General features: G+C 47.8%; 1 protein-coding gene across 5 annotated transcripts in view; it reads left to right on the forward strand.

The window, feature by feature from the left end:
- The window catches only part of LOC126542648 (adenylate cyclase type 6-like), a 243454-nt gene that overhangs the window by 48520 nt on the left and 179508 nt on the right, over positions 1–15426 (forward strand). For all 5 annotated transcript variants that reach the window (XM_055077177.2, XM_055077175.2, XM_055077176.2 and 2 more), the window contains exon 4: positions 14638–14759. In XM_055077177.2, coding sequence (XP_054933152.1) covers positions 14638–14759 — 122 coding nt within the window. The remainder of the gene's footprint in view (positions 1–14637; positions 14760–15426) is intronic.

Here is a 15426-nt window from a genome sequence, read left to right on the forward strand (position 1 = left end):
CCGATTAAAGACGGTGCTTAAGTCGGGCGAGCGCGCGTGACACGCACGTGCAATTACCGTCCACTGACCGGGTGCTGTCATTTCAAATGACAATGTTGCTTGGCGAATAAACAGCAGTCAAGAGGTATACGACGCACACACAGGGCCACCAGATTCCACTTGTTTATTTTGGTGCAAACCAACTTTATACATGCTCATATGTGAACAAATCATCATCAACATCGTCACTATAAAGAATATAGATGTTACATGGGATATCATCTAGGTACTGTCTTCCCTTATCGCTATTACGGGTGCCACGCAAACTTCGTCAGCTTTTTTAACGGTGCTCCTTCAAAGATCTGTTTTCGTTTATTTCTTTTTCTTTTTTCGTCCGGGAAGTTCTCAGAAATCTTAGAAACCTTCCTCGATGATGCCACTTGCAGCTTTCTTTCCACTGCACGGCTTTTTTTGCGAGACCTAGTATAACGTATGCGCGAGAGCACTGCAGTGATTGGTGTCGGCTCCATATATGCGCGTATGCAATCTCAGCCGTGTGCCACTGTCGCGGGGAGTGGGGGGAAGGACGCGACTAATCTACGGCCGCCACCATCACGGCACGTAGATTTCCAGCTTATCAACGATGCCGTGCCAGGCGATGCCTTCGACGAGCGTTTCATAAGAGGAGGAGCATGCCGTCAGGCTCTGCAGTGTTTTTTTTTTTTCTTCGCGCCACGGTTCTATATGGTATCAATGAAGGGCGTCCGGTTCGCCCCCTTTCTCTTCTCTGGTGATCTTGCACAACGGGCGGACAGTGTAGCTCGAGCTCGTGGTGCTCGTCCATCCGTGGTATGAGACATCCTCGCTTATATCTTTCTCTTCCTTTTCCTTTCTTTATTCTCGCTTTTATGTTTGCTCATTGTCGTCGTCTCTCTATTGCAATGCGCGACAAAGAAATCGTGGGCTCAGTATGCCTGTGTTTGTGTGCACGCTCTGGAGACTTCAAAATCACCGTGCATGCGCTGCTCGCCCGATCCACTCTTAAGTTTGGTAATTTAGTTGCGACGCATCTCTCTCTCTCTCTCTCTCTCTCTCTCGTTCTTGTTACTTCACGATGCTATAAGTCGACGTCTTGTTTGACAATGAGCGTATATAGTCGAGTTCAGTTCACTGGATATTGATCTCTTTCTTTCTCAGCTCTTGGGGCGGCGTATACGAAACATCAGTCAAAAGAAAGAAACCTTAAAGAGAGCTGGCCTAACCTTGAACACGCTATTGTGCATGTTTTTACGTGTAACATCAAAAATAAGAAAACAAAAGAAGAAAAAATACAAAGCGTCTATAATGCCATGGATAAATGAAAAAAGATCATTGATTACAATACTGCTTAATGGGAATTTTGAGCGCAGCTATGTACGTGTTTCCATTTCGCGACATATTGGCTGGCGTGGACAATCGGTCACGCGCAGACCTTGCAATGTGAGCGAAGTGTGGCGCCAGTGCCTCGCCAATATGGAGATCGCGAGAGCCAGCGCGTGGATGCGCTTCACAGAATGAATGAATGAATGAACTTTATTCCCCTTTTAAGAAAGGGGAGGAGCCGGGGGGGAGAGAGGGAGGTCTAAGTACTCCAGTCCTAGCAGGCGTCCATCACCACATTATGTGGCTAGAAGTCCGTCTACCAGTCGTGGTAGGTCTCCGCTACCTCCTCAGCCCACCTCAGGACTCGGTCCTGTAGGGTGGGATCGGAGCTGCGCAGGGCAGTCTCCCACAGCTCCTCGCTACTAATTAATGGTTTGAGCTTGCGGGGGGGAGTTTTGAAGGGGCATTGCCACATGATATGGGAGAGATCTGCTATGGGGACAGGGCAAAAGCGACACTTGGGTGTCGGGTATGTGGCGGGAAAGAATAAGTGCAAAGTGCGCGGGGTAAGAAAGGTGCGAGTTTGTAGTTGTCGCCACAGTATTTCTCTCTGGCGCGTTCTAGACACACAGAGAGGTGGATACAATAGGCGTTGGTTTCTGTAATGTGTGCAAATTTCATGGAATGTGACGAGTGTGTCTTTATTGTTGTGTTGTTGGGAGTCATTGGGCGTTAGAGTTAGGCCCATATTTGCGGCCACTCGGTCCGTGAATCCTCGAGCAGCGGCATGAGCCATTTCGTTGCCATGGAGTCCTTGATGTGCTGGAGCCCATACGAGAGCGATGTCTTTTTCTGGTGGGTGAGCTACAAGCAGAGAGTGCGCGAGGTTGTTAATGTAGCCGTTACTGAAGTTCCGGATAGCAGTTTTAGAGTCACTAATAATGACGTCGCAATCGGGTAGCCCCGATGCAAGTGCAATGGCGGCCTCTTCCGCGTCACCCGCCGAGGTGGTCTTGACTGATGCTGAACAAACAGTGTTGCCCTGGTTGTCTACGACCGCTATAGCATAACGATGTTTAGGGGTGTAGGCTGCAGCGTCCACATAGTACACTCCTTCAGCCTGTCCATAGCTGCGTTGTAGCGCCTTGGCTCGATGTTTGCGGCGTTTGACGTGAAATTCGGGGTGCATGTTTCTGGGTAGGGGCTGGATGTGATATTGGCCGTGTATGTTCGGAGGAAGTTGATGTCGCCTACTCTCGTTGAATGATGGAGCACGATGAAGTTGTCTCAGGATCTCACGCCCAGCTTCAGTGGTGGTGAGTCTATGGTATTGTGATGATAGATGGGCTTCGGTTAATTCTTGAAGGGTATTTAGTGTGGCGGTGGCCATCACCCTTTGTGTGGATGCTCTAATTGGAACACCAAGAGCGACTTTGTGTATCTTGCGAATCAAGCAATTCACAGTATCCTCTTCCTGCCTAGAGAGTGAGAGATACGGCAGTGCGAAGGTGATTTTGCTTAAGACAAAAGCCTTGATTAGCTGAATTAGCTCCTTCTCTCGAAGCCCTCCGTGTTTGTTGGAGATCCTCCCTATCAGGCGGAGCGTATTATCTACCGTTGTTTGTAGTGTTTGCAAGGTGTGCTGATTTGCTCGGTTGCATTGGAGGTGTAATCCTAGGACCCTTATCCTGTCTACTTGGGGTATAGGGTGCCCTTCAATCGTGAGTTGGATATTCGGGGGTGAAGTCCTGAAGCGTTTTGTGGGGCGTAGAAGGAGAAGCTGTGATTTGGTGGGGGAGCACCTGAGATTCAACTCGTGACCTACTTGTTCGACCTGATCAATTGCGGCTTGGAGGGTGTCTTGGATGTGCCCGTCAGAACCTCCGGTCATCCACAGCGTAATATCGTCCGCGTACAGTGTGAATCGGAGGTCAGGAATCTTCTTGAGAGTGAAAGCTAAAGGTCGCATAGCCAAATTGAAGAGGAGGGGGGAAAGTACTGCCCCTTGGGGCGTGCCAGTGCTTCCTAAACATATTTGGCCAGATTGTTCGCTGCCTAATTGTAGCGTCGCAGTACGCTTCGTGAGGAAGCTGCGTATATAGCGGTAGATTCGCTCCCCGCAGTTTATACTGCTAAGTTCGCGTAGTATGGCCAAGTGGGACACGTTGTTGAAGGCGCCCTTGAGGTCGAGGCCGAGCAACGCTTGTGTGTCACGTGCGTCGCTCGGTTCGATAATGTCTTCTTTGAGCCTTAACATGACATCCTGACAAGAAAGAGATTTGCGAAAGCCAGTCATTTCCGAAGGGAACAAGTGATTATGTTCGATGTAGTTGGAGAGGCGTAGGTGGATTACGTGCTCCAAGATCTTCCCTATGCATGAAGTCAGAGAAATTGGACGGAAGTTATCAATGTGAATTGGCTTATTCGGCTTTGGAATGAATATCACTTTGGCTGCTTTCCATTGTTGGGGTATCTCTCCCTCTTCGAGACAGTGGTTGTAATACTCGGTGAGTTTGCTTATGGATTGCTCATCGAGGTTGCGAAGCGTTTTATTAGTCACAGAGTCTGGGCCTGGTGCCGTGGTGGTTCGCACTTGGTTGAGGGCATGTCGAACCTCCGCTTCTGTGATGGGGCTGCAAAGCTCCTCATTGGGTTCACCAGCATAGTCAGGCATGGGTATTTGCGTAGGAGGGGGCATATGTTTGGAAGCCAGGTTGCTGAACATGGTCGGCAGGTCGGCTGCATGTTCATGCAGCAGTTTATTCATCTGGTGGTTGTTGTGCGTCCTAGACGTGGTGGGGTCGAGCAGGTGCCGGAGCAATTGCCAGGTCTTTTTAGTGCTGAGAGTACCATGCGCTCCTTCGCAAACCTGAGTCCATTGCTGCGTCGCCAATTTGATAGCATATTGTTGGATCTGAGAGTCTAATTTGGCTATTCGGATTCGGAGTTTACGATTGTAGCGTGCTGTTAGCCATTTCCTAAGTAAAGCTTGCTTCGCTTCCCACATGTGTAATAGCTTGGAGTCAATTGTGGCCAAGGGTGTGTCTAGCGGGAGAGTGGTGGTATGGGCATCTACGTCTGCTTGCAAGGCGTTCGCCCATTGCTCAATGTCGGTAATGGTTTCTTCGTTAGTGTTGCAGCGAGATTTTCTGAATTCCGTCCAATTCGTAAGCCTTAGTGGTTTCGTGGCTAGCGGTCTGTGCTTAAAATCTACACGGAGTTCGAGGATGTAATGGTCGCTTCCCAAGTTGTTTTGGAGGTTTTGCCACGTCGCCTGAGTGATGCGGTGAGTTAGGGTGAGGTCGGGGGATGTATCCTTACTGACGCTATTTCCTAGCCGGGTAGGAAGAGTGAAGTCATTGTAGATGGTGAAACCTTGATTTTGTATGTGCTGCCATAGAGCTCTTCCCTTAGGAGTGGATGCGGAGTGGCCCCACATTTGATGGGGGGCATTGAAGTCGCCCGTTACGACTAGCGGCTGTTTATTGGCGTTAGCTTTGGCCTGGGCAAGCATGTTCTCAAAGCGGTGGTGTCGAGCATTGGGAGGGCTATAAACATTCAACACGCATAGGGTGGGTTGTGTGTGGCTTTGAGGTAGAATTCTGATGAAATCGTGGGGGATTTCAGTACTGCTGAATGTTTCCCGTTTAACAGAAAGATGTCGCCTTGCAAGTATGGCAGTGTTGGGCTTGTCTATGTGAGGATCTTGAAACGTATCGTATCCAGGTAGCGTGACTTTCCCGTGTGTTTCCTGCAAGGCTATAATGTCAGGGAGCTCGTTAAGACTCTGTAGAAATAGTGTTAGAGATGCGCGCTTGTTGCGGAACCCCCTGCAGTTCCACTGCCATATGACTAGACTACGGGCTGGCTTCATCATTATTGTCATTTTGAAGGACGGGAATTTGTGACGTCGCGGAGCGTCTTCCCCAGCTGTCGATTAGCTCTTGAAACCGGCAAAAGTGTGCAGATGCTTCACAAATAAATGCATCAAGCTTGCTCTCTAGTCGATTTTCAAGGGCAACAAGTTTGTTTTCCAGAATGTCCATGCGGTCAGTGAGGACAAATATGGCGTTTTCAACGGTGTTCTCGGTGTCTGTTATTTCGGCATTCTTCCTTTTTGCGGGTGGGGGCTGCGTGTGTGATGAAGGCAGCATTGGAGTTGCAGTTTCCGTCGTAGCAGTGGATGCAAGTGTGTCCATGTGTTCTGTCGGAGGACGTGTGAGTGTGGGTGCAAGCGTTTGTGGGAGTGGTTTGGAAGTAGCAACAGGAGTGTCAGTGATATCGATGGGGGGGTGGAGCATTGCTTTGAGCTGCTTGATTTCGTTTTTAAGCATTTCGTTCTGATTTAGCAAGTATTTGATGAGAGAGTTATCAGCATATTGTGAGGAGCTGCTATTGTGGGAGACTACTCCTGCCCAGCTCACCTTTTTATGGTTGATGGGCGGTGTCTCCTCGTTGCGTGGGGTCAGCGGAAGCCAAGCTTGCTTCGAAGATGGGAGCTGCGCCGATGCTGCAGTGTTCTTGCGGCCAGAGCTGCTCTGCGGCGTCTCTTGTCCAGTGCGTTGATTGGGGGCCTGTACAGCGTTCCTGGCCGGAAGTGTCAGTTTAGACTCTGGAGGTGCCGGGGGCGGTGTCCTTGGTTTGTAACGAAGTTTGCACTCTGAGGAACCAGTCTCGTGTGTTCCGGTGCAGATGATGCATGTGGGAGTACAGCTGTGGTCCTGAGGAGGATCTGGCGTGCCGCATTTTGGGCAGAGACATATGGTCACATTGGGGCAGACGTCTTGGCGATGGCCAAGCTGCCGGCACTTAGTACACGCCTCCACTTTTTGTCGATATGGTCGGCAGCGGAGGTCTGTGCGGAGGTAGTCAATGTAGAAGGGGACCTTTGAGCCTTCGAAAGTGACCAGGATGGAGTCTGTAGAGCCCATTCTTCGAGCAGCTAGGATGTTGATTGCTGGATTGGACTCTCGAAGGTTAGCCAACACGTTCCCTTCTACCAGGGAGGCCGGCAGCTGGATAATACCCCTACACGAATTTTTAGGGTCTGCCACGTGCGTGGAGACTTCGTAGCTCTTGCCCATGATGGTGAGGGTGACGATCTTCAAATAGCGATCAGCCCTGTCCATGCAGGGAGTGCTTATGATGATTGTGTTGTTAATCTCGTTGGCCCGGAGTCGATCTAGCGATGCTGCAGCCGTGGAGAGACCAGTGGACTTGATGACGATGTCGCGGAGAGAGACTGGATGTATGTTGGCGCAGTTGACTCCACCATGTACACGAAGAATTATTTTGTATTCTGCGGCTGGAAGTGGAGGAGGACGAGGCAGAATGTGGCTTACTTGCGGTGGAGTTTTGAGGGTGCTGGGTGAGGTTGGCGAAGGCTTCTTGGTGTCGGAGTAAATAAATTTCTCGCGCCAATCGAGGATCTCTTCCGGAGTCATGTCGACGCTGTCGACGACGCCGTCCTGACTCATGGCTTCTGCAGCTGCTACCGCCGACGCACGCTGCCGGCGTTGCGCGGCAGGGGCGCGGGGGTTCGGATGTTTCGAATAAACGGCGATGAACTGAAGATGACAGGTCCGATTTCCGCTGAAGAGGTGTCGTTCGACAGCGGCTCACTTACAGCACCAGTGATCCAAAAATCACAAGAGGCGAGGCAAGAATTTGGACACAGCACACGAAAAAAGACGGAGCCGATGCATCATGCAACCACAGCGTTCTCTAGCGTCCCGCTTCACAGAAGCTACCGGCGAGAAACCTCCCAGACGGCGCGCTCTACCCTGGCGCCATCTCGTAGACAGCATCACCGCACTACGCTTTTCTTCTCACGCTTTCGCCAGCCCTCCTCCGCTTTCCGCCTCATGGTTCCGCTGCACCCTCCCCTTCGCTTCCCTCCTCACGCCTCCTTTCCCTCTCCCTCTTTTCCCTCTCCTCGTTCCCTCTCCCGCTGTGCTTGTTCTCTCGGTTATGCCAGGAGCGCAGACGCTCACCGCAGGAACTGGCGCGTAAGAGCTGCGCTCGAAAAAAAAAAAAAAGTTTCATAAAAGCGTAGACACGCGCTCTTGATAAAGGAAGAAGTTACTCAATCTGTCCTGAGAAAGAATACACGCGGGGCAACTTTGTCGAATGCGACAGGGCCTGATTGATTCCTGCTTCCCGCAAGAACCAAAAGTCAAACGCTAGCAGGAAGTATAGCGACGTAATACCTGCACAAGAAACTTAATCACATGACGCCCCGTCCTCGAATGCTAATTTAGGTGCGAAAGCTTAGTTTAACGCATTTCGCGTAGAGGGGTTTGACTTTCTGTAGCCCGCTTATGCCAACCTGTAGCCGTTATAGCCGACAGTCGAATGAAATCGTGCATGCGACCTTGTAGGAACACGAAATGCAGCCCCAGTGATAACAGTGACTAAAAGCAAGGTGGCTTTAATGTAGCTGTATTCTTGATGACTGCAGCACGGCAGATCGCAAGGCAAAAATAAGCATTTGATGCAAAATCCAAGACAGTAGGAAAAAAGATGACGAGAAAGAACTTCATTGAATAAAAGGCTCACGGGTAACTTTCTCTGGCAATGAAAGGAAAGGTACGGAAGCAGAGCACGCACAAGTGAAAAAGAGTCCCACATTTCTCATTAGTGTTAGTTTAAGCTGGGGAAGAGAAAATCTAAACATCTTATTTGCAACAGAAAAATAAAACAAAGTACCCCACTGAGCACTAAGTTCGTCCTATTTCTTCTTTTCTCTCTCTCGCTCTCTCTCTATACATATATATATATATATATATATATATATATATATATATATATATATATATATATATATATATATATATATATATATATATATTTCTTGCACGTCTTTAACAGAATATCTAGAATAAAATGCGTAAGCTACGGTTGAAAGTGTTCGCGAATCTTGCTTGCTCGCCGCGATTCACAAAAAATCTGAAGAATAAATCCATAAGAAAGAAGGACATGGTTTCAGTAGCTTTTGCAGTTGCATAGTATAGTATCTACTTTATACATACACGGCGAAAATAAAAACGTAGCGTACTTGTACATAAATATATACGGAACGCCACGGCGACGCCGACTGCGAAAGTTCACCTGGAGTGTCCATATCACTGCTTTCGCAATAAAAGCTCAAAGCGTTGCCAAACGCTGCAAAACTATACTTGGCAGTAACACATGTGTAGAAGCTCCGTCCCTGTAGCTTTTCCTTCACTGCCACCGAAAGTTGTCCGCGAGTGTAGTCCGTGTGAACTTTGTTTGTGAAGGTGGCACAACCGTGGTGTTTAAGTCACTCTCTATTTCAAGAAAACCACGGACAGAACACTTTTTCACTGTGTACCAACGATACCAAAGCATGAAGGAGATTATTATCGGTTGCGTGAACCTCTCACACATCCCACTGATTCGCATACATAGTATCACGCTCTTGTCGTGCATGCGTTATTAGGCGTCCCTATTAGCAAAGTATTTCGTGCGCTGCAACAGGCCTTAAAGAACAAACGCTTGGCGATGTTTGATGGTTGCCGTATGAATATCAATATCACTGGTCGATGACTACCATATTATTAGCCAAGGTGGTCGTATAATGATAATCAGCTATTCAAAAGCAATGAATGGAGAATTTGTCCCCAGTGGCCCGATCTCGGGAGCCCATCGTGGCATGTTTGTCTACAGTTACTTGAATGATTCCCTACCTAAGTACGGGTTGGTCCACTGACGAGTGCCGTCTTTTCTTCTACTTAAGTATATAGCCAGAGTTCTTTTTGAACCACAAGTGAGGTACACAACTCGTCTATCCGTGGTCATTGCGAGACGAAATCTGCAACCGTGGCAATAAAAGAGAGTCACGTGGAACTGTAGTAATATGGTAAACCGTATAAAAGAGACAAATACGAGATATTTTACGACGACGTGCGAGATCAGGCAAGTCAAGTAATGCAGTCTACTATGTAACAGTCTATCTTTTCTTTACGTTTGCAGTTTTAGTAATGATAAGTTTATTCCTGTATTTGATGTGCGGATTTTTCTTTTGTTAGCCTTGGTTCCGTAATAACGGGCTTCGGGCAAGTCGTCATATTCACGTTGTTGCGCTATCACTTTCAGCAAAACTACTACCCGGGGCGATGTAGGGAAAAGGTGTGAAAGGATTTAGTGCGAAATAGGAGAACCACGACGGTACTCAAAATCGCACTCAAATATCATATTTAAAATATTATATCTACATATAAAGAAAATGGATGAATTAATAAATCTCATCTAACAAAGGTTGTCTTGGGTGCCCGAAGGGGAGAAGGAGATTGGGAAGATGGACATTTCCTGGCCCTCTGGGCAGTCAAGCACGCGGAACAGGAGATGAATCTCGCGCTACGAAACGTTATAATTTAATTTAGTTTCCAGTGCGCTCAAACGAAGTCCCCGGTGAGTGCGAGTGGTGCTTTGTGAGAATGTAGAATTGTATTACGTTATTTTCGCTGGACCAGGACGGATGATGTTTATCGAGGAAAATGAATAATGTGCGAAACATTCGGCGCCTACGCCCCTTACGTAAGCATTGCAGTCGTTCATGTATTGGTCTAGGTGTTTTTTTTTTTTTTTTTTTACACATTACGCAAAAGAAAAGAAATGTTGCCATCCACGTTTAAATAATAGTAAGGCGCTGCGGAAGGAATACACACGGGTTCCAAAGAAGGATCTATCATTGAGAAAAAGAAAGGCAGCAAAGTTGTGCGACCTTGTACAGTCGCAGCTCAATTTCCAGCGGAGTTGTTTCTTTCGATCAGCTGCATTAAGGATTTTCGTTGACTGTAATTAAATAACACGCTAAAATGTTGCCCGCATATAATGCTTTCCAGCACTTTCTTAAGGAATGTTTAGCGAAGGCCGTCTTTTAAACTCAGACACATTTAACTTCAGCATAATCCCCCCCCCCCCCCAATATCTTTCTAAAACTTTTTTTACCAAAGTTGATTTTGTGGATAGTGTAGTCCTCCGATAACTGCTGAATAAATTTTCACACAAATTTTCAAGCACACACCCTCTGGAGTGCTTGCGTGAATAAAATACTCCAAGGACCGTAAACAGCCCACATAGCTTTGCCTGCACATCACCCATAATAACACGTATGCCCCTTATTTTCACCGAATATAAACAAGGTGCCTCCTTCAGTTTACGGAGGACACCGGGAAACACATTACGTGCCCTGTGGAACGCATGAACACAGGAAAAAGACTTTTGCTCGGTAATTATTTGCGTCGCTCATAGTTAAGCCAGAAATGTTAACCTTTCTCTGCACATCACCCTTAACATACTCCCCAGTTACACCGAAAGCGAACTCGGTGTCAGGCATATTTTTTTTTTCCGGGACACGAGGAAACGTTGCGTATAACAGCCGTATAACGATTTCGGGAGCTTGCTTAAGCAATTTCTAAAGCCTGTAATTAACTGACGCTTTTGAAGCTTTGCCTGCACATTACCCAATACGGGTATTTAGTGATCGTTTAGAATACCACTATTTAATTTGGAAACGCTTAACGAACCTCCACACTTCAAATGTTAGGTATGCGTCATTTGTAATATGGCCCCACTTATCTCCAAATGCAGAATTGCTAACACCTTTGGTTCCCTCAGAGCACCGGCAAAACTTTTTAAGCTTTCATGTAACGCCTCAAAACAAGCAAGAAACGAGAGTTTGGGAATGGTCATTTAGCCCCAATAATAACCCACTCCAATATTTATCCGCGCATCATCCATAACATGCCTCTCATTTCTTGTAAATATAAGCTCGGTGAATAACCTAGTCCTCCCAGGGCCCTGCCAAAACGCACACAGACGTTTTCGAGCGCTTCTGTAGTCGCACTAACAGCTTCGCTGTAACTATGGTTCTTGTCCGTACTTTGAACCCTTCCGCCAAGCGTACTAACATGGAGGCTAGCAGCCGTAGGACGAGGGAGAACCAGTCGACAGCTTCTTTTTCGATTAACCGATTAATCGACAACCACTTCAGTTACAAACAGCGCACCTGTGTGCTTCATTTGTGAGTCCGCCAGATGCGTTCGCTTTTGTATAGCGACCACGGGAAAGAGCGGCAAAATGTTCTGCGTGCCTTAGGGCTAGCTTTAGCGCTCTGCACTTGAACGAAGATTACTGTGCCTGTTACACATACCACTCAAGAAGCAGTTACTGCTTTGTAAGACTTTTATAGCGCACTGCAACCGTGCGCCGCGTCTTCTGACAGCGTGTGCTCTTCGGCGACATCGGCTTATTACACTGCGATCACTACGTCACGTACCGATGGTGTATTATGGAGGCATTATTTATTAAACTGTATTGCAAAAAAGTTTGGAGCACAAGCAAAAGAACTAAGACACACACACAAGTGTTATGATCCATCGTTTTTATGCTAGACACTGCCAGCCTTTACCAACAAGCACAATTTTGACCTTTGCTGCGCGAGCGCTATAGGAAGATGGTAATGAAACTTCACTCGGAGTTTTAATTTCGATGTCGATCGAATGCAGAATTCCAACCGTATTTCGTACGTATTCCTCTCATATGATTCTTTCCATTTCTTACCGTTAGTGGCGAGTGACATACACCGGGGCCATAGCGAGGGCGTTGCTTCGCGCTAGCCAGTAGCCAATACAAAAGGGCAGAAAGAATGAAAAATGAAAAGAATCCTTTACATAACACGGGCCCTGGGCCGGTATAATCTAAGGACTAGGGCTGTACAAATGCGCGAATATCACCGAATCGTATCGAATAGGGAACGGTCGAATAATTCTGTTCTATTCTATTCTATTCAACAGAAATGCTACTGATAAAGAAAACATTATTCCTGACCTTCTTATAATATAAAGCTGAGCTGTAATCAGTGCTGGCATACTAATTTGGTGCTCCCTTTAGTAAGAGTGGACCGTACCGTATAACTTCGATTTTTATGCACCTAAGTTACTGATAGCTTACTGCAGTCTTGATTTACAAAGCTAGGAGATTTCCGAGCATGTGCAGCACCGTATTTTCTAACCCGAAATTTGGAAGAAATTAGATTTTCCGAAAAAGTTTCTACTATTCGATATTCGATACGATATTCGCTACGATATTCGGATTTTTTTATTTCTTGGCTTTATTCGATATTCTATTCGAAACCTACTATTCGGTATTTGCACACCCCTAGTAAAGATTTTTTTCGCTCGATTCTGTTAATTTCTTATCAGCCACCAATCGCGGCCTTCCGTTCCCTGCGATAACGTGCATGGGCGGAGCGCCGCACGGTCCACTGACGAAGCACGAAAAGTAATGGCGCTGGAATAGAATCGTCATAATATACCGGCCCTGAGTTCGGCATACAGTTTAGTTTAGTATCTGTTGCTACTGTGTACGTACGCAGCACGCAGGGGCGTTTCGTGCGCAAGTAATTTCCTCGTCAGAACACTTTTAGTTGCGTGTTCCGTATGCGTGGCGATGCGTGCAACTCCCTATAGAGCTTCTCTTCTTTCTTTTTTCTTTTTTTCTTTTGTCATTATTTAGCGCGCTCCTCAGCACCATCCTGTGCAGCGTTGTGGAAGCTTCACAAAATTAAAGAGTCACTCCCACCACTCGCAGCGTCAAAACTAACTCCCGCCGCTCTGCAAACGCTATGTCGCTCTTGCCGACAACGGGATCTCGGAAGAGCGGGCTCCGGGATCCCGTCATCCCCGGATCTATCCAGACGAGCCCCACGCCCTCACGTTTCCTCCGAGCCACACAGGCGAGCCTACCGCAAATTCTGTCTATGCATTCGCACATCAGGCTTGGACACGGCACCATCACCCGCAAGGCACGAACAGACCCGACGCCCTTCGCACCTCAGCCAGCATCCGCCTTTTCTGCGGCCTCACAGAAGATCCCCTTTCTATCACACAGTGTGGTGACCGCCCGAACACCCGCCATATCCTGTGGATACCTTCCTACTCCTACGCTACCTTATTTCACCTCCCAAAACCCCCTCCCTCCCATCCCTGGGTGGCTGCACTACGGCCACCAACCCCGTGAAACAAGCGTACCTGGCAGCGTGCATTATATCCCTATCAGGGACGCTCATATAGGTGGCCTGGACTCAGGCCTCCTCCTCATTAATTCGCTGAGCACTAATTAAGCTTTCTTTTTTAAATTGGGAGGGCGCTCCGCTAGAAACGACAAGGCCCGCACGCAATTAAGAGGCACGTGGATGTGCACGCAACGCCTAACGTTGCGGTTACGCTTCACGCATGCGCATTGTGAATACGCAACTTGATTGCGCACGCAGCGATCTTGCGCACGCTAAACTGAAACTGATCTAATAAATTAATAGCGTATTGAGCAAGGAGACATCATATGCGCGGAACAAACCGGCTCCAGACATCATCTGTCGTACTCCTAATAGTATACAGGTTGCCGGAAAGGTACATTCCAAATGAGAAGCTTTGAATTATTTCTATATCTTCTGCCCATATTGTGTGTGTGTGTGTGTGTGTGTGTGTGTGTGTGTGTGTGTGTGTGTGTGTGTGTGTGTGTGTGTGTGTGTGTGTGTGTGTGTGTGTGTGTGTGTGTGTGTGTGTGTGTGTGTGTGTGTGTGTGTGTGTGTGTGTGTGTGTGTGTGTGTGTGTGTGTGTGTGTGTGTGTGTGTGTGTGTGTGTGTGTGTGTGTGTGTGTGTGTGTGTGTGTGTGCACGCACGCACGCACGCACATAGTGTGTTTGTGCTGCGTGCGTACGGCGTGCATGCCGATATGTCGAGACGTTCTCGGGTGTTGTCGGTACAAATAGCGCAACTCTTTGTTCGCGTACTCGTGCCGCTCGCCAATTCAACATCTTGAACTCTACCACGATAGTGTGACTCAACGAGAGGAGCTTTTGGTTTGTAAAAGCCATTTGGCATCTCAGCCGCCTTTTGCTAATACCATGTTCCCTATGACAAAGGGAACATGGTACACTGTTCGAACTCTTCTCGCCAACCGATTTAGCGTACAAACTACTAGAGAATACGGGGCCCATGGGACTGTGTTCGTTAAGTGTTGACGTACCGAACGTGATGAAGCGGCAAATAGGTGCGGTCTGTCTCAACAACCGTATGACGCAACATCTTGTATCATTTCGGCTTGGTATTCCCTCTTACCTCTCTTATGGCAACTTGAGAAGCCTGGCCATCTATGGGCACTGTAGCCTATAATGCTTTCGATCACTGAACAGGCAAATCTTGTTCTGTCGAAATCATTGGACGTCTTTGTCTCGCGTCATAATTTATCTCTTTCGCTCTCTCTTTCCAGGAGCAACTCTTGCTCTCCGTTCTTCCACGCCACGTTGCGATGGAGATGAAAGCGGACATCGCGAAAAAGCCGCAGGACTCCATGTTTCACAAAATCTACATCCACCGGCACGAGAACGTCAGGTGCGTATATTTGTCCTCCACCACGTTTGCTTCTTCTTGCTATGTTTTTCATTTTGGTCTTCACGCTCGCTTAGCAATGAGAACTACTGCCATTGTGTCCGCAACATTCGACGTACGCTGTTCGTCCTGCTTGTTTGCTCTGGCACAAAAGCTTTTTCCTCTGCGGCTTGGCAGCGAGACGGCCCGCCAGGCACGTCACAACAATGGGCGCGCGGGTTCCGCATCAGTTGAAGAAAGCATATTGAAAATTTGATGTCGCAGTGACGCGTGCGGTCTGCCGAAGAACTGCTTTTGAACGCGATTTGAACTCGCCCCGTTTCTATTACTATTTTCCACTATACAGGCGAGAACGTGCAAAGTACTGTGCGCCGAGATCGCCGAGGGCTGTGGTCTCTTCTCGGTATACCACCATGTGCGAGTGCCTCGCAGTTTGGCTCAGCGCTAGTGGCATTTGGCGTGCCCTCTGCCATGGCGAAACAAATAATTTAAAACTATGGCCAGCCATCACGTCATTTCTCTCGCATTGTCGCAGAAATACCGCTGATAGTATGTAAATGTTTTCTCTGTGCATGCCGTTTCTTTTTCTTCGTCTTCTTTAAACAGTGTGCAAATGATGCATGACGAGGCTCTCTGAGCGGACGCACCATGCAGAAGCAAAACTTGACGC

Source organism: Dermacentor andersoni, chromosome 2 (genome assembly GCF_023375885.2).
Source record: "Dermacentor andersoni chromosome 2, qqDerAnde1_hic_scaffold, whole genome shotgun sequence".
Lineage (NCBI taxonomy): Eukaryota > Metazoa > Arthropoda > Arachnida > Ixodida > Ixodidae > Dermacentor > Dermacentor andersoni.